We start from the raw sequence: 17,490 nt of genomic DNA on the forward strand, positions 1-17,490 counted from the left end.
TCCAAACTGCTGCTTTTTTTTCTTTTCTTTTCATTTGCTTGCATTTCACCCACACGACAACACCGCTCATTGGTGTGGAGCTGCATTACAAAGAAGCCTAGTTTAACCATAGCGTCTGTCACCATACAAACTCTTAGTTTGTGCCTTATTGCCAACATGTGCTTTACCTTTGTAGACCTATGAAGACTGACTTCTATCTGAGGGGTTGTATTAAAAATACATTTTTTCTTCCTTGTTATATTTATAGTAAGAAATAGATAAATAAAAGCATTTTCAAAAATAATTGTGTCATCGCTTGGTATGTGGTCATCATCATACTTTTCCTCTTTTTCCAAAGAACTGTGAACTCCCTAGCGATGTTTTGATGCCTGTGCAAATTATTTTTCATCAAATGTTTTTCATAAAACTTTTCTATCAAAACATTAAATGAAAGGTTCCACACTTGTTTTTGTCCATTCAGTTGTGGATCGCCTCTTGTACCCTTTAATTGGGGCCACAATTGCTGTCGGAAAAAAACTACAAACTATGATTGCCACACTAACTTTTAACAACGTAATTGTGGAACGTTAAAAAAATGGTGGAATGAGTGGCGGTCATAAATGTTTTGCAAGGCAGGGGACTTTGGCACTAACCTTGGTGAATGTACACACATCCTTGGCTTTGTAGATCAACTATTATCAAATGCTTAGACAAATGTTTCATAAACTCCTCTGCTGTGGGTCAACTTTGCTCTAGAAACATGCTGCCCCCTCCAAAGAGTGCAGGGAGGATTTGAGAACAGAAATACAGCAAATTATGCAAAACGTTCTTTAACTTTGTCACCATCTGTCAGCTGACACTACACAGTCTTGTGTTAATATGGGAACCCACAAGAAAACATGCTGATTTTTAAATTTAAAGCTTGAGACAGCAATATAATATACAAATAACATATTATACAGTATAATGTTTTAAGACATTTTCCAACTTACTTTTATAAACTTGGGCAGTGGTGGACAGAATTGAAGTACAAATACTTTACTTTGGTTAAGTTTTATTTGTCAGATGACTGTTACCTTGTGTGTCATCCTCATTTTGTCCAACTGGCTTTTTTTTTCCAACCTGAATGGGCGATGACACACTGATAATAATAGTAAAAAAAAAAAAAAAAAGGATTTTTATTGAGGAAGAGACGTTAGCTGCAGATGACATCTTTAGATAGTGGAGCTTTATTGATGATGAAGAAAATTGTTGCTGTTAGTATACAGTAGTCACTGTCTTTCTCCAAGCAGACTAGAAGCTTGTCCATGCTCCAGGAGACTTGATTTTTTAAAATGCTCTCAAAAGAGTATCAAAACAGCTGCAGCTCATTCAGAATGCATTTCGGGGGTTTTTCTTTTACCCAAACAATGAGATCGGAGGGTAAAAAGCAAACATGGTACATGTTGTTGCCTTTTATACAGCACCTGTTTGATTCCCAGTCAGTAAGCCAATAAAGTAGGATACATTTCAGTCTGTTGTCTAGTTTAGTTATTTGTTTATTTTACTGATGCATCACAGTTGAATCAGTTGCCCTACTTCTACTTTTACCAAAGTTCTTCTTTTTCACAATACGTATGCTTTTACCAAAGTACGTGCTTGTATTTTTGCCACGGATGCGCATGACATGAACTTGGCCAGCAGACAGATTTGATAGTCAGTAACGCCATCTAGTGGCCACTAGACAAAACTGTAGCAACTGTTATTTTGATAGGCGCAAAATTGGTGCAGGTTGTTATTGTCAGCCATTTTGGCTCCACGGATATTATCGTTGATAGTATCGTGGGGGAACAAGTATTTTAAAGGAAAATTCAACACAATATTGCTAAACAAAATACAGTAATGATACGCATGTATATTGTATCCTTTTATTGCGTCTTAGGTTAGTATTGACAACATTCATTATTAAATATAACATTCATATAAACATTGGAAAAATAATTACAACAACAACAAATGAAAATCTGTTCAAAGGGCAGGAAAATGAATTACTGTTGCCACAATGTGAACTCCAATTCCCACCATGCTCTACGGCCTTCACGGCTGCTGCTGTTTTTCGCAGATCTATAATTGGCACCATCGGACTGCGGCCCAGTGTTAAACAGAGCAACTGAATCCAGGTGATTTGTGTTGCTGCTAAAGCGCAGCGGCTCTCCTTAACGTTCTCCCTTGGTTTGGATTTGGCTTAAAGGAGACGCAACAAAGCGCACAAAATGGTCGCGCTCCAGGGCCGCTCGAAGAAAGTAGGTTTACTATAGCTTTAAGAACGCGAAAACGGTGGCTGCTTCTTTAAGGTTATATCGGGTTATTTCTGAATAGATAATTGAGAAAACTTTTCATTTTGCCATCAATAAATCGTTGTGTATAATTTGCGATGAGCCTGGCGCATTTGCAGAAAATGCCCCACAGTCGGATAAAGGCCTCCCGACATCAAAATGTCTCGATACTAGATGTGCGCTATTCCTCCTTTTACAAGTAAACCCTATGGACTTTCTGTGGAACTGAAGACGGGCTGAGAGCGTTCTTGGTGATGGAAGCGACGAACGACCGAATTGAGGATGTAAATAAAGGCAGAGAGCTGGTGGAGCACAAGGCCGCAGAGGAGACCCCGGCCGCTAGTGCGGCCGTCACCCCGCGGCGAGGGCTTAGGGATCGGGGAACCACCCGCACGAGATCCGGCGACCCCGCTACACAAGCGGCCGTCAATGGAGCTACGCAAGGCTCTGGAAGGGTATTACGGGACCGCTCGACGAGGGCTGTCCCGGCCTGGCTTAAGGACAACAAAAGTGAAGAGGACGAAGACGAGGACAGCCTGGACGCCGGGGCCAGCAAGCGGAGGAAAGTTTGCAACTCTCGTCGGAGGAAAAACGGTGACTCTTCGGGGTCGGTGGAAGCTGGTGATGGCGTCGCAGGTGACAGCCCGCAAGGCGGAGAGTAAGTTTGACCACCATTATTAATCAGGACATGTTGGGAATTACTAAGGTACCCTTAAACAGTGTTTAACGTCAACAACGCTCCTTCGGCATACAATGCGTCCCCTTCTCTGCATGGGGAGGGCGGGGCGGAACTTACCTGGCTTATTAAGACATTGTGGAAATTCGGTAAATAATGAGATAAAGGCGAGCTTCGTCCCATTAACTCTCCACACCAAATTGATTGTTTACACAGGACGCAGCAAGTGACTGTATTTCACTCTTTCATGTCTATAATTCCTTTGAAAACCCAAGAAACATGTCAAGTCCTTCCCCTCCCTTAAAGGTACAGATTCCTGGTGAATGGTTCTCCCATGTGGGTCACTACAGACCCCCCCCACATTCCAAGAAATAGCAAATTAATTATTTATCGGATAATCATCAACAGTGCCAAATTAGAGCAGGAAGGGTGTGTCAGGAATTTCTCTGCATCTGTGCTGGCAACAGGATGTCATCCATGTGGACAAGCAAGGCCGAAGGTTGCTGTGACAGCTACCTGATAGTAGTGATGAGAAAATGAAGCTTCAAATTTACTTCATGAACCAGTTGTTATAATGTTTGACTCAAGACAGCGCTTTTGATTTAAATAAAGCGGTTCAAGGTTTGACAAGTCTGTGTACGTTCAGCCCGCTGTTGAACAGAGAGTACCATCTACAACAACTGGTTCATGAAGCAGATTTAGAGGTTCATTTTCCATCACTGCCTGATGGTAACCACGTGCCATGTTTTGACTAGTGGTATATAGAACACATTATAAAGAATATTTTTTACTTAACTTCTCCCTGTTCCTGGTGAATGTCTGTGAGTCGCCACAACAATTAGTTGACAGCATCTTCTGTTCTTCATGTAGCTCTGCAGAGGAACCCAAGAAAGCCACCACTAATGCTGAAGGTAATTGAATTCTTTGTAACCTTGTGACACAAAATCAGTTTTTTAAAATGATTTGTTTACTTGACTCAAAAAACGTTGGCAGATTCAGCTTTGAGATGGAATTTCAGGATTCAACTAGAATTTACTATTTAGTCTTTATGTTCATGTCCATGCTTTTGTCTAATGAGGAGCTGAATGGCAAAAACCACAACCACAATACAATTTCAAAGACTCTTCCAGTCTCTCTAAAGCTTTATTGCAGTCAAATTCCTTGTTTGGCATGCACAAACTTGGCCAATAAAGCTGATTCTGATTCTGATGCATTCAAATGTTTCTTAGACAAGGTAAGTTCATCCTAAAAGATCATTTTAGATTCATCCTGAAATGTCACCTTAATTTTTAGTGTATAGGAGAGTATCATGCTGGGCATGAAAATAATATTGAATGGTTCCTCCTCCCCAGCTCCTGTCTCTAGGCTTTCTCCAGCCCAGAGTCGTGCCAAGCCGCCATCCGGCAGGGCCGTCCGCTGCTCTGCCAAGCCAGTGTGCAAAGCTGAGCTCGGAATAGAGAATCAAGCTGGTGAGCAACCTGTTGCCGTCAATGCAACCTTAAGCTGATTGCTACTCCAAATATGACACGGGCGTTGACAGACTCAACAAACGGAAAATAATGAAATGCACCGGGAAAAGAATTAGTGTTTTTTAAAGACGGTGGATTTGGGTTGTATTTACTGATGCCTTCTCTTCTTGTTTCTTAGCCGCTTCAGGGGAGGCGAACGTTAAAGAAAAGTATGACATGTAAGTTTATTTTGCTCCTTAAAATGAGTTCAGTGTTGTATTTCATTTCAGTTGATTGCAAGTGTACCTCCTGTTGTGTACATTTGCATGTACTTTGAATACTTGAATTGTGTGATGACGGCAACACATCTCATTATTGAGCTGCTGCGTTTTTGCTCCCTTTTCAGAAAAAATGGAGGAGAGAAGAGCGAAGGTGTCGGTGGTCAGTTTGCAGATAAGGAGGACCCTCAACGTCAGGGTGACACAAATGACTTGAACGCACCTTCAGTCTCACAGCCTCAGGGGTAAACGTGACTCAAGTGCAACACTTGGACTGAAATATCAATATCGTTCATAATGTTGTGTGTGTTTTATTTATATATATATATATATATATTTTTTTTTTTAGTGAAGCAGACGGGGAAGAGATTATAAGCAGTGACGAAGATGTTCCCTTTAGAGACGATTTAAATGACCAGAGCTATGACCCCAAGTCGGAAAGAATTGTGTATGTGCTGCAAAATAATGCAATTGATGTTTTTACTGACTATGTTGAGTTTTGACTCTGTGGTATCTCATTTGTTCAGCGATGCGCCCAAGCCAAAGCGCCGAGTGCTTCAGAGACAGAAGGACAAGAAAGAAAAAGAGAAAGCGCCCAAGAAAGAGGAGGCGGAAGAAATAATAATGGAGGGCTCTGAAAACTTAGAGAATCCAGAGATGGAAGTGAAGCTTGAAGACGAATTAACGGACGACCCAGATGGGCCGAGGAAGTAAGATAGAAAGTAGCTTGTTAAATTGCATTCTTTCTTGGAATTGTAACTTCCAAACTTTGTTCTACATCTATATAGGAGGGGCCGACGGAAAAAAGATGATAAAACACCTCGGCTGCCCAAAAGAAGGTATGTTACGGTCATTACAAAGGTTGCACTTTTAAGCCCCTCCCCCTCATTACTTTCACTATACATCAGTTAATACTTGGAGTTAGCTTTGAGTATGCTCAGCTCTGATGACATTGATGACATTTCCTATCCAGAAAGAAGCCTCCTGTGCAGTACGTCCGATGTGAAATTGAAGGATGTGGCACCGTCCTGGCTCACCCTCGCTACCTACAGGTAGTTACAATTTACCTGTTGCTCTGCATGTCTTGTCATTACTGTCGATTTATCATTTTTTATTGTTTAAATGTATGTATTATATAGAAATATTTACTGTAATGATGACGTTGCTACAGACTTAGCATAGGTTAGTGGCAGTGACTTTGGGTCATTCAGATTTATACAAATACCGGTTATGTAACCTTCCAGCTGTTGTGTTTGCTCTGTTTTGCACCAGCACCATATCAAGTACCAGCACCTGCTCAAAAAGAAGTATGTGTGCCCTCATCCTTCTTGTGGAAGACTTTTCCGACTTCAGAAGCAGCTACTTCGTCATGCCAAACACCATACAGGTACTCATTTGGTGGCAAAATGTGGATGATATTTATTTGTCTTGCCATTGATGTTTCTTTGTAATTTTTTAGACCAGAGAGACTACATCTGTGAGTTCTGTGCTCGTGCCTTCAAGAGTTCCCACAATCTGGCCGTGCATCGCATGATCCACACAGGAGAGAAGCCCCTCCAGTTAGTGCCCCCGTCATTTCCACAAATTGCATGGATGTGAATCACATCATTTTTCCGACGTGTTGATTGGAGCATGTTCTTGTGCCCAATAGGTGTGAGATCTGCGGCTTCACCTGTCGCCAGAAGGCATCCCTCAACTGGCACATGAAGAAGCACGACGCCGACGCCAGCTATCAATTTTCCTGCTCCATTTGCGGGAAGAAGTTTGAGAAAAAGGATTGTGTGGTGGCCCACAAAGCCAAGAGTCACCCAGAGGTACTCATAGCCGAGGCGCTCGCAGCCAACGCCGGCGCCCTCATCACGACCCCCGCGTCCATGCTGGAGCTGCCGGTAAATCCCGCGCAAGCAGAAGCGGCATGCGGCGGCCTGGAACTGGTCCGAGGCGGCCAGGAGGGGCAGGTCCAGCCGCTGGGCCAGGAAGGACACGCCGGGTCTCAAGTGGCTCAGGTAGGTCACATGACCCCGCAGGTCAGTCACCAGGTGGTTCTCCTGGGACAAGAGCAGGCACTCCACACCATGCAGGTGCCGGTGACGATTGCTCTTTCCCCCATCGACCCCCCGTCGCCTGCCGATCACCAGCAACAGACTCAACTCCAGCTCCAGATGCCCGTCCAGTTTGTTCAACAACCCCCGCAACTCGCCCTGCACTCCCCGACGGTGATGGCTCAGCCCCAACCTCAACTCCAGCCTCTTCAGCCCTACCCCTCCCAGCAACAGAGCCAAGGGCAAATCGTTCAAATGACCTTCCAGCCTGTCAGCCAGCCCCAGACTGCTATGCAGCAGATCCCAGTCCTTGCCACCTCTCAGCATCTTACCACCCTGCAGACGACCACCTCCGGCCCCCCGCTCCCATCTCCATCCCATGTGGCGTCCGACGGGAACAATCCTGTGCTGTCCTCTCCACCAGCCAACTCCTTCCATTCAACAGAGGGGGTGGGGGCGAGCACCGTAGCTTGGGAACAAATGGACCAAGGGGACGTCCTGTCCAACAGCACTGCAGCAGACGTGCAGCGGATCACCATTTGAAATGAGGAGGGTGCACGCAGACTAAAGTAGCCACATGATGCCACCTACAACAATACTGTCATGCAAAGTTAAAAGATTTACGTAGGATCACTAATAGTCATATTTGTTAGCTTTTTTTTTTAGAATAGCATATCAGGGAACTATAAGTCCGTGTGTAACTTTGTACATAGTATTCCTGTAAGCTTTTTATGTGAGTGTGCTAATTGAGTGTTGTAACGCTATTACAATGAATAGGCACTATGATGGCGTAATTGGCGTCACAACATAACATCCGGTATGCGTCCTCTCACATACAAGCTTGAGAATTAAATGACACCCAAAACACACTGTAGAAATCTAACAACCGAACAGGTTTGACTAAGTGTTAATTAAGCCATGTGTTTATTTATTAAGTCCACAATATATAATGACTATTGAGCTGCCACTAACACATATGAGTTTAAGATGAATTTAGTTTTAACAACTGGATCATTAATTGTTAAACATCTTGTTTTGTCTATAACAAAGTCTTCCGTCAGGATTAAAACCGCAATGTTTATTTATATAACGTGAAAATCGACTGTTCTTGTAAGTCCCGTAAATTAATCCGTCTTTCATCGCTCAAGGATTTCAGCTGAAGTGACAACCTGTACAGATTGTTTTCAGTTTGGACTTTGTGGTCAGGATGCTGTTGAAGCAGATAAGCCAGCTCTTCATTTGTAGGATGTAAATAAATGTCTTAACAACAAATTCATTGTTTTATTAGTTGTCCAGATGAGAATTAGCCACTTATAACCAGTGTGACAGCTAATGTTTACATGATCATTACATGTTGTGGCGTTCTTTGCTCCTCAGCATGTTGTACTGCTTCATGGCTTTCTTCGGAGGCATCAGCGTGTCGCTTACACCAATCCTCCGCTTCTTCACCCACTGGCCTTCTGATTCATCCTGCACGGCCTGTTTCGGGGGTTTACGGGAGCTGCCTGTGCGTGACCCAACTTCCCCCTTATCACTCAGAGTTGCATGAGAGTCATTGGGAATTACTGCAGTCTGGAGGTCACTATCATGTGCAAATTTGCACTTGATGCCAAATCTACATCTTCCACTTTTCCTGTAGGAAACGCATATCCTCTTCCCTCCAATCTGAGAGGGCTTGGCCTGCATTGTGAGCGGGACATGTTTCTGCAAGGCACTGAGCTTCCGCTCGGCCTGAGCTTTGAATGGGTTGGCGAACACGCTGCTTTCTGAACAGCCTTGCAGACTAGGAGGCGGCAGTTTGTGAGGGCTGGTCGTGGAGGAGGCAGTAGGCAAGCTGGTCTGACTTCTACTTGAATTGATTGACTTGTAAGGCTCCGGGTCACCGTGGTCAGATTCATCAGACTCACTGGTGGCAGAACCAGTCTCCAGCAAGAAGTTACGGGTCTTCTTGTCCGGTGGGTCCCCATCAATGAGATCCGTTCTCGTGCTATTTGGTCAGATAGGGGCAGAGAAGAAAAGCCACATTATTCAGTAGAAATTAAGTGAGCTACACGCGGAGGCAATGTGCGCAGCATGTATGTCAATTAACAGCTAGCATCGGCTATCCAATGGCCAAAACACAAAATATTGCATCCATACATTTGTATGTCTTAACTTACCCTCCTTGATCACTGTTTACATTCTCTGAGTCTCCATCACTGTCGGACTCTGATGAGCCGCTGTATCCAACAAGAGCGTTCATGTCTAAACCTATTCGTTATATGATGGACGGAGCGTATCTACTTGGATTACATTTAGTATTATAGGGGTAAATATCAAAACGATAGGGTATAAACAGCTGCGATCGTCGCCATTTCCTCAATCGATGGAACATATGCTAGGATGTTAGCGGCTAATTTCTTGTTCTACAGTTGTTTACGTTCCAGGTGCCTTGACTGACATCTACAGTGCCTTGACTGACATCTACAGTGCGTGCTTGGTATTGCTTCCTTATGTCGCAACATCACATAAAACCTACTGCACAGGGGAGGGGGTCTTCAGTTTACGACGGATTTTATTCCCACCAGCGCGTTGACGGACTAAATCGGAACGCGGCCGAGTCTATCACTAACCGACAGCCAGCAGTGAAGTCATAAATATAGCAAATATATGAAGAAAAAAAAAACTACTTCTACACAGCAACACATACGAATTGACTTCACATTTAACCACATCTAGACACCACAATACATACACATAAATTAATCTTGTAAGAGACATTAAATATGGATCTTATTGATATGCTGTATCGTTATTGCTCTCGGCTTCCACTATTCTTAGTTTTTTTGGATTTTCTTTTTGTCTGGAATATAACAAATACACACCCCTTACGAATAAAGACCTGGTAACAACATACTTTTATTTAGACCATTTGAACAGCCTCTGTCAGCACCGGTAAATCAGCCAAAAGTTTATAAATAAAAGCTTTGTGGAGTGAGCTGCGTCTTCCCCTCCAGCGCCGCTCTCCGCCCCCGCTCATCCTTCCAAATTCCTCGGTGCTGGCATCAGGTTCCTGGGGGAATGGGCGGAGAGTTGGCCGTAAATCCTGCAGTAGAGCACGGAGCGAGTTGGAAACGTGTGGCTTCCCCCCAAACATCCAAGAGGCTCTTGGGAGTTTGAAACTAAGAGAAGTTTCGAGCAAGGCTGAAGTCACTTGGAAATGACCGTGAATCCGTTGCCGGGGTGATCTAGGCGTCATTCAGTCTTTCCTCGTGGGATCGAGCGCTTACGTCTACCGGAGCTTTGCGGAGGTCCGATATGGCAGACCGGCGGAGCGGCGTGATCGGACAGCCAGATCAAGGCAGGACAACAGCGGCCCGAGCGGCTGCTATAGCCGAACTTTTGCTTTTGGAGGTCTCCAACCTACTGGAACTTTACGTGAGTACGAGTGAGAGCTTACGTTAGCCTCCACTTTCCATCGAGTGTGCGTGTGCTCGTGTGCGAGGAAGAGAGCAGGGCTTAATGGAAAATGAAGACATTTAACGTGCTTGTGTGTGCTGTCCAAAGCCGGGCCCACGCCTCCATGCATGGAGCCCTCTCCAAAATTGGGGTTTGGAACTCTCTATTTTTGCCAAGAGTATATTTTATCGACCGTTCATTGTTGAGGGATTATAATGACTGTAATAAATAAAAATACAAGCGTTGAATGGAGTTGATTTGCAAAACATTTCAAATGATAATGCACTAAGCATCTAGGACTACATAAAGTAATATGAAATAAACCGGTACAGTGCATTTACTGTTCTGGCAGATTTTTTAAAAATAAATAAAATAAGATAAATTCGATACATAATAATAGCTCAAATAAAGACAAACCCTGTCTTGAGTTTTTCCTCAATAGTAAAAAAAAAAGAAAGGGCTCCAGGTTCTGTTGCCTCTTAATTGCACTTAGGGACCTCTCGTGGTCATGTCCTTAGCAGGTGGTTATTTCTCGTATATGCCCTGGGCATGCTCTGGTGTTGCCCCAACAGGCTCACTACTCGTGAACTCGATTCATCCTTTCAACTAATGTCAGTATACTGATGCCCTCCTACGCAACCATTCTGTTTTTCAACTTCGGTTGAACTTGAACTGCTACTTCTTAAAGTGTAGCCATGGCAAGGATGTATGTTAAGGAGAGATAAAGAGTTTCTTGTGAACCGGATATGTTGAAGCTTTAAGAAATGTGTGTGTGGGTCTTTTCCCCTGTAGAATTTCACCAATGCCTGGGAATGAACGCCTTCACCTGCAATCTACACGTTTTTTTTTCTTTTAGCAATTAGTTTATCCTCAGGCAATTTATTGCTCATTCCCGCTATTCACGCATCTGGCTTGTGAGCGAGGGAGTGGTTTGGCACAAAACTTTCTCTGGTATTCTCCAGACATCATATGACCCTTATTATTGGTTTTCTGCTTTTATCTGTGAAATAGGATACATTTTAAAAGCAATCATGAAGTTACCACAAAGTGCAACAAAGGTGGCTATAACATGGCGATTCTAGATCCAAAGCATGTACTCGGTTTATGACAAAACTCTTTTCCAGTGACAAAATGTAAATTTGTATGCAAGTCGTAGTTTGTCACAAAACTACTGTGATGTTGCACCATTTACATGCTGATAAAGGTAAATCTTTGTTTTTACTGACAGGGCTTTATTAATTCAACAATCATTTGTTGGTGGAAAACTATAGAACTGCTTGAGAAGAGCAAACATTACACATCCTCATCGGTGTAATTTGAGTTTTATGTCACAGCTAATTTCAAGCATTTAATTGGACATTGTGCTACAGCACGGGAATGAAGATAGAATGTGTAAAATAGGATTCAGTCACCTGTTTATCCATCATAATCCGTAAAGCAATACTTCTCATCCTCAGTTGGATAATGAGTGAGCTGGACTTTGTTTGAGAGGCGGGTCGCCATTCAATCGCAATCGACCGTTCACATTTATTGCGAGTACAGCGTATGGTTAGAACCGACTTGAAAGCATTCATCTCTATCATTTTGTCAATTTTTGTCTTTACTTTGTTTTCGTGCAATTGTTCCCTATAAAGAGCAAGAGGGAGAGCCTCAGCGCAGATGTCATCGAGGATAGTCGTTTGGTGTCCGTCCCTCCTCCTTCCTCCCAGCTGGACACCCCGGACAAGCTGTGGCGCTTGCACACGGCCCTGCTCCAGTGTCGAGGCTTGATGGAGCGAGCTATCGCCAAAGAGGATGAGGAGATGGGCAATGGGACAGGGGAGTATGAAACCCTGAGGAAAATGGTGAAGGAGAGGCTATGGTTTCTCATAAACATCACTGGAGAACTTGTTAAAGCTGTGGGGGGTCCGGCGGTGGTGACCCCGAGTTTGAATGACAGCTTGGAGGTAAGCCCCAATGGGTGGTAACACTGACACCGAATGAATGGTCAGAGGGGGCAAAAGTACTCTCACTGAACACTGAAAGAAACTTGAAGGAATATTTACTCGGAAAAAAACGAGGTCAATTTTGTCATTTGGAAATTCTACGTATATGTATCCGTTTTTATAAGTAAGGAGTGAAAGTTGTCATGAAAACTAATAAGTAGTACTCACATACAGGTACCAGGAAAAAAACACTTAGAAACACAATACAATCATGAAGTCGGCTACTTTGCTATTTCCCACCATTGTGAAGAGTTGAATTGATAACAAGTTGCTGATACGATGCCTTCTCATCCCTAGCCGGACAACCTGAGCGTTTTTGAGCTGAAGCTGTGGGTCTTCCGCGTCTTCACAGAAGTGGACTACTGGGCCAAGACAGCCGTCGCCATCTTGCAAGCTCTCCCCAAAGAGCGAGTGAGGAACACTCGCTACAGGAGTACCAGAAGCTCTCGCAGATGAGGTAGTATCGTAGCGAGAATGGTTCCACACAGATGAGAATTATGTGAAGATGAGAGTGGGGGGTTCAGTTCATTTTGGTATCTGTATATTTTTGCACATTTCTTTTTTTCAAGGTTTCCAAAATGCTCAAACCAAATAATATGGATTACAATGCCTCTTCCAAGTCAGTGTGACCCTATTGAGGATGAGTGCTATAGAAAATGGATGATTGGATCTTGTTTATGGATACACAGCACAGTGTTGTGTTTTATCTTTGTTTAATCCATGGGCGGATTACACACACACTCTCGCTGCTACGATGTCATGTTATCTATGAACCTAACATTTAGGTGGGCAAACTATGGGCCACATATAGCTAGCTCCATTCTTAAATCCAGCCCATCCAACATTTCCATTATCAAGAGTCCAGTCATAGTTGTTGTTAGCTGTTGTTTTTTCCCCTCTAAAATGAGTTTGTTAAAATATATTTATTCATTATTTAATTTATTTTATATTCATTTATCTCATTAAGAAATTGGTTAGCAGTAATTATATATACCTATATTCATGTACACGTTATTTTGTGAAATACTGCTTTACCTGGTTAATTGATTAGAATTTAAAAGAGAGATAATTATCTTATTGTTTAAGTATATATATATATTTTTTTGATACTGGTTAATTTTTTAAGTCACCTTTTAGTGACCTGGCCCATTTGTCTGTTACAGTAAAAAAAAGAAAAAGCGTGGCCCTTTGATTGAAGATCTTATCCATCCTTATCACTGTGATGTAAAATGCAAGCCTAATCAGGATTTAACAAGCGCAACTGTATCTTGGTGTGCCCAACTGAACTGATGGGGGAAACATCAATTCATAATATGGTATCAGGTTGAAAAACAAGTGAAAAGATATCAAGCTGGAGAGCTATTCTTTCTTTAGAACTTTCTTTCTTTCTGTGTCAAGGGACACATTTTGAGACGAAATACAGCAAGTTATGTCTAGACTGCAATGCGACTAGTGTTGAACACTGGCTATAAATCATTCCAAACACATTAGCATCTTGGGACGACATAAAACATAGCACAGAGGGAATTCGAGTAACAGCACCCTCTAGTGTTTATTGCTTGGAATTACATTGAATCGTTTCTGCTTGAGCTCACACTTGGTTATTTCCAAACACACCTCCATGGAGCCCGAAGCTAAATTTGAAAGGGTCCTCTATTACTATCAATACTATTGACTCATTGATTAATAACTATTGAAATTAAGTATCATAGATTAACAAAAATAAATAAAATACAGTACAAAACAAGTGGACTGGGCTTGATTTACATTCCAGGTGAGAAAGTATTATCAAATTCAGCAGTTCTCAGAACCACCTTGGAAAAAAATACGATGCTTTCCAAGTATCACCATCATGACCATTAAAGTATGGTTGACAAGTGTCAAAATGAAAACGTTATTCTAGTCTGATTAATAATACTATGGCTTATTTTCATAGAATGGAGAACAGGTAATGTTTTACAGCCTTAGAACTACACGGATCCAAACATTTTGAATTGTTCTTTCTTGGAGGTGACTAATGTCAACACGCTTGGGCCAATGATGACTTTGTATTACTGAAGCTGTGTGGCACACAGATAGAGGTCTGCATGCAGCCTCAGAGCCCATGTGCCAGCATGGCTACATTGTTTTCCTTTTTCACGTATTGTAGCTTTGTCTGCTCTGCTGACTTCACTGTATTAAGAAAATGTTATTTTGTGTCTGTATGCATTTTCTTGATGTTCTGGTGCAGTTACTGTTGTGTTTACTCTCTGAATGTAGTTTCGTACACTGCCTGGTTTCCTTTTCTTATTGTATGGAACGAATTAAACTCACTAAGGCTATCCGTCTTCACAGAGATTACATTGGCTTTAATTGGAATATTACATTTTGATGTTTTCACTGAGAAATTTTCATGTGACTGCACAGACTATACAGAGAAATATCTAAAAACAAAATTACCATACACAACATATAGCCGAAAAAATCCACACATTGTTAGATGACTACTTGAGTTGAAACCAAGCATTATCTTTTTCACGACACAGATCATGATGTGTTCATCCAAGACAGATGATCAAAACATAAAGGGATTGTCACATTGTAAAGACTGTTATGATCATTAAATGTTTGATTAATGTCGTTTATTCACATGGTTGCCTGAAAAAGAAATTATTTATAAATGCCGGTCTGTGACATCACCCTCCATTTTTTAAGTTTAATGGTCAAGAAATGATAATCCCACTCCTGCACTTGAGTGATAAAACTCCAGTGGTTCCAAAGTGTGATATTTAATATCAATGTATTCAGATAGCAAATTGTCAACGTCATGACAAATAATATGAATTGGGGATGGGTGTAGACACCCATTCATTGATCATCAGAGTAAATTTTGCTGCTTAACTCATATTCTACAAACGTAATATTATTCAGAATGCCGTGTTTAGTGGGGGCAGGTACAACATATTATTGTAAAGAACACTAATGTTGACGCCCCCTTTAATAGTTTAGCGCAGATGTATTCGCTACTGAGAGACATTCGAGTTGGCCTTTATAGCATTGCTGAAACAAACAAACAAACAAACAAACAAACCCAAATATTAATTTGATGGGGAGCCTTTTGCACAGTACGTCCGATGGCAGGTTAGGGTTTGAATGCAAATGTTTGGTATTGTTTGAAATTGTATTTATTATTGATTGGATATGTATGGGTTGAAATAAATAGATCCCTCTCATTAATTTGGGTAGCCTCTCATATCTTTCTGTGTATGTGTGCGTGTAGGTCTCAGTTCGGTGTTGAGAGAAGAGCATTTGGATTTTTGTTTTAATATGGAATTTTAAGAATGCAATGCTGCTTTGGGCCAATGCAAGCATGCAATATGCACCTCTGACTTATCATTTGTGGATGGACCTTCGCTGACTGACTTATAGAAGTCAGTTTGAAGGTTAAAAAGACTTTGTTCTAAAGTTGAGGTTGGAATGCGGTTGAGGTAAGGATGATGTAAGGCTTTGACTTCCTCACCAACACAAGCACCACAATCGTGTGTGTTTGTCAGTGCGTGCGCGTGCGTGCGAGTGTGTGTGCCTGCATCTTTTCACTTGAGTGTGGTTGTTAGGAAAGGAGTGGCAATCAGAATGCCTGTGGAAAAGTATTTGTGTGTGTGCATGTGCGTGTGTGTCCAGAGAAAAAGTCTGAGAAAAAGTGCGCGTGTAGGTGTGTGCGTGTGCTTCTGTGGTTCTGTGCTTCTGCGCATGTCAGTGTGTGCTGTTGCTGTGTGTCAGATAGAGAGATGAAAAAAGAGAAGGGGAGCGAGGGCAGGAAAGAGTGTGTGTGGGGGGGGCTGTGCGTGTGTTTGTGCGCGCGCGCATGTGTGAAAGACAGACAGGCAGACAGACAGGGAGGGGGTAGAGCAAGCAGAATACGGTGTGCGTACATGCCAGTGAGTGTGTGCAAGTGTGTTCGTGTTTGTGATAGCGCTTGCCTATGAATGTGTGTGTGTGGGTGGGGGGGGGGGCGTGTGTGTGTCGGTGGCTAGGTGGGTGTGAGTGTAAGAGAAGCACAGAACGTGTGTTTGTGTGTGTCAGAGAGAAAGAGAGAGAAAAATAGAATGAGTTAGTGAAGAAAAAAGTAGGAGAGGACATGTATGTGGAGTGTGTATGTGTGCGTGCGTGCGTGTGTGTGCGTGCGTGTGTGAGTGAGAGAGAGACAGAGTGGGGGAAGGGTGTGTGTGTGCGTGTGTGTGTGTGCACGCACGTGTATGAGTTAGAAAGCGTGTGTACGTGTGTGTGCTGCGTAGGAGTGAGTATGCATGTTCGTGTGTTTGTGTGTACGTGTGCGTGCATTAGCGTGTATGTATGCCTGACAGAGATAGGGGGAGGGGCGTGTGTGCGTGTCTATGTGTGTCTGTGTGTGGTGTCTGTGTGTGTGTTTGTGTGTATGTGCGTGAGTGAGAGAGAGAGCGAGAGAGCGAGAGAGAGTGAGAGAGAGAGAAAGAGAGAGAGAGAGTGTGTCTGTGTGTGCATGCAGGGAGAACTGGGAACAGGAGCTACAAATGGTGTGTGTGTGTGTGTGTGTGTGTGTGTGTGTGTCTGTGTCTGTATGTGAGTGTGTGTGAATGTGTATATGTGTGTGCACGCGTATGTGCAGTCTGTTACAGTGTTACAGCAGCACAATATGTGCCTGTGCTGAATGAAAGGGAAATGAATGGTGTGTGTGTGTGTGTGTGTGTGTGTGTGTGTGTGTGTGTGTGTGTGTGTGTGTGTGTGCGTGCGTGCGTGTGTGTGTTGTGTGGTTATGTGCTGGTGAGCAAGTGTCCTCTATTGGAACAGTGTGTTTGTGGATTGTCTGTGCATGCAGTTGTTGAAACTGCAAATTGTGTGTGTGTGTGTGTGTGTGTGTGTGTGTGTGTGTGTGTGTGTGTGTGTGTGTGTGTGTGTGTGTGTGTGTGTGTGTGTGTGTGTGTGTGTGTGTGTGTGCGTGCTTACTCCTTCAAAGCGTTGAAACAGTGAGGCCATTATATTTATTTACAGGTATTACTGCATCTAATACAGTTTAATATAAAATACATATCTAATAGTTCTTTTAGCAAAGCTCAGTTTTTGGTTAAAGTGTTCCAGCATATACACAACCTCCTTCAATTTTTACACCCTTCAGTCTTTAGCATGTGAAATGCATCCTTCCATAGGGTTTAAGTCTGATGCTTGACTTGGCTAATCCAAAACTTGTACTTCTTGCACCTGAGGAGCTCCTTTGTTCTTGTGTTTGTGGGTCATTATCTTGATACAAGAATCTCCTGGCTGGGTGCATATTTCTTGAAAGTGGCAGTCAATCCAAGGAGATCATGTGGATATT

The 17,490-nt window shown here is 42.8% G+C and overlaps 3 protein-coding genes and 1 long non-coding RNA gene across 6 annotated transcripts; 2 read left to right on the plus strand and 2 right to left on the minus strand.

Moving 5' to 3' along the window:
* Nucleotides 1-23: 23 nt before the first annotated feature.
* On the minus strand, nucleotides 24-3,214 carry LOC119126569. Its single transcript, XR_005098666.1, has 2 exons — nucleotides 3,091-3,214; nucleotides 24-1,120 (listed from the first exon to the last, which is right to left on the minus strand). It is a non-coding gene; the product is annotated as an uncharacterized LOC119126569 (long non-coding RNA).
* Nucleotides 2,134-8,010, plus strand: si:ch211-113e8.10 (E3 ubiquitin-protein ligase ZFP91). 2 transcript variants are annotated; one of them, XM_037257669.1, is made up of 13 exons: nucleotides 2,134-2,952; nucleotides 3,841-3,881; nucleotides 4,323-4,439; nucleotides 4,618-4,657; nucleotides 4,825-4,941; nucleotides 5,046-5,144; nucleotides 5,224-5,406; nucleotides 5,485-5,535; nucleotides 5,670-5,748; nucleotides 5,969-6,083; nucleotides 6,156-6,255; nucleotides 6,348-6,702; nucleotides 6,835-8,010. In XM_037257669.1, exons 1-13 carry the CDS (start codon nucleotides 2,549-2,551, stop codon nucleotides 7,279-7,281), a joined length of 2,148 nt encoding a protein of 715 aa, XP_037113564.1. In that variant the 5' UTR covers nucleotides 2,134-2,548; the 3' UTR covers nucleotides 7,282-8,010. The 2 variants fall into 2 exon arrangements, with proteins under 2 accessions (XP_037113564.1, XP_037113556.1); XM_037257661.1 differs by having other exon boundaries at nucleotides 2,135-2,952; nucleotides 6,348-8,010.
* Nucleotides 7,646-9,166, minus strand: si:ch211-113e8.11. The gene is made up of 2 exons (XM_037257740.1): nucleotides 8,898-9,166; nucleotides 7,646-8,725 (listed from the first exon to the last, which is right to left on the minus strand). The coding sequence occupies exons 1-2, from the start codon at nucleotides 8,978-8,980 to the stop codon at nucleotides 8,086-8,088; spliced, it is 723 nt and encodes a 240-aa protein (XP_037113635.1). The 5' UTR covers nucleotides 8,981-9,166; the 3' UTR covers nucleotides 7,646-8,085.
* Nucleotides 9,167-9,785: 619 nt separating this feature from the next.
* cntf (ciliary neurotrophic factor) lies at nucleotides 9,786-15,377 on the plus strand. 2 transcript variants are annotated; one of them, XM_037257761.1, is made up of 4 exons: nucleotides 9,786-10,155; nucleotides 11,811-12,122; nucleotides 12,459-12,618; nucleotides 13,325-15,377. In XM_037257761.1, the coding sequence occupies exons 1-3, from the start codon at nucleotides 10,036-10,038 to the stop codon at nucleotides 12,615-12,617; spliced, it is 591 nt and encodes a 196-aa protein (XP_037113656.1). In that variant the 5' UTR covers nucleotides 9,786-10,035; the 3' UTR covers nucleotide 12,618; nucleotides 13,325-15,377. The 2 variants fall into 2 exon arrangements, with proteins under 2 accessions (XP_037113656.1, XP_037113648.1); XM_037257753.1 differs by having other exon boundaries at nucleotides 9,787-10,155; nucleotides 12,459-15,377.
* Nucleotides 15,378-17,490: the final 2,113 nt, after the last annotated feature.

This window comes from Syngnathus acus, chromosome 1, assembly GCF_901709675.1.
Source record: "Syngnathus acus chromosome 1, fSynAcu1.2, whole genome shotgun sequence".
NCBI classification, from domain to species: Eukaryota; Metazoa; Chordata; class Actinopteri; order Syngnathiformes; family Syngnathidae; genus Syngnathus; species Syngnathus acus.

What these genes read in the sequence shown, in the direction of transcription:
- cntf (XM_037257761.1), top strand. Translation starts at nt 10,036, where the DNA reads ATGGCAGACCGGCGGAGCGGCGTGATCGGACAGCCAGATCAAGGCAGG. An exon ending in CCAACCTACTGGAACTTTAC is followed by an intron (nt 10,156 to 11,810) that starts GTGAGTACGAGT and finishes TTCCCTATAAAG; the next exon opens with AGCAAGAGGGAGAGCCTCAG. An exon ending in GTTTGAATGACAGCTTGGAG is followed by an intron (nt 12,123 to 12,458) that starts GTAAGCCCCAAT and finishes TCTCATCCCTAG; the next exon opens with CCGGACAACCTGAGCGTTTT.
- si:ch211-113e8.10 (XM_037257661.1), top strand. Translation starts at nt 2,549, where the DNA reads ATGGAAGCGACGAACGACCGAATTGAGGATGTAAATAAAGGCAGAGAG. An exon ending in AGCCACCACTAATGCTGAAG is followed by an intron (nt 3,882 to 4,322) that starts GTAATTGAATTC and finishes CCTCCTCCCCAG; the next exon opens with CTCCTGTCTCTAGGCTTTCT. An exon ending in ACAGGAGAGAAGCCCCTCCA is followed by an intron (nt 6,256 to 6,347) that starts GTTAGTGCCCCC and finishes TGTGCCCAATAG; the next exon opens with GTGTGAGATCTGCGGCTTCA.
- si:ch211-113e8.11 (XM_037257740.1), bottom strand. Translation starts at nt 8,980, where the DNA reads ATGAACGCTCTTGTTGGATACAGCGGCTCATCAGAGTCCGACAGTGAT. An exon ending in GTAAACAGTGATCAAGGAGG is followed by an intron (nt 8,726 to 8,897) that starts GTAAGTTAAGAC and finishes CTGACCAAATAG; the next exon opens with CACGAGAACGGATCTCATTG.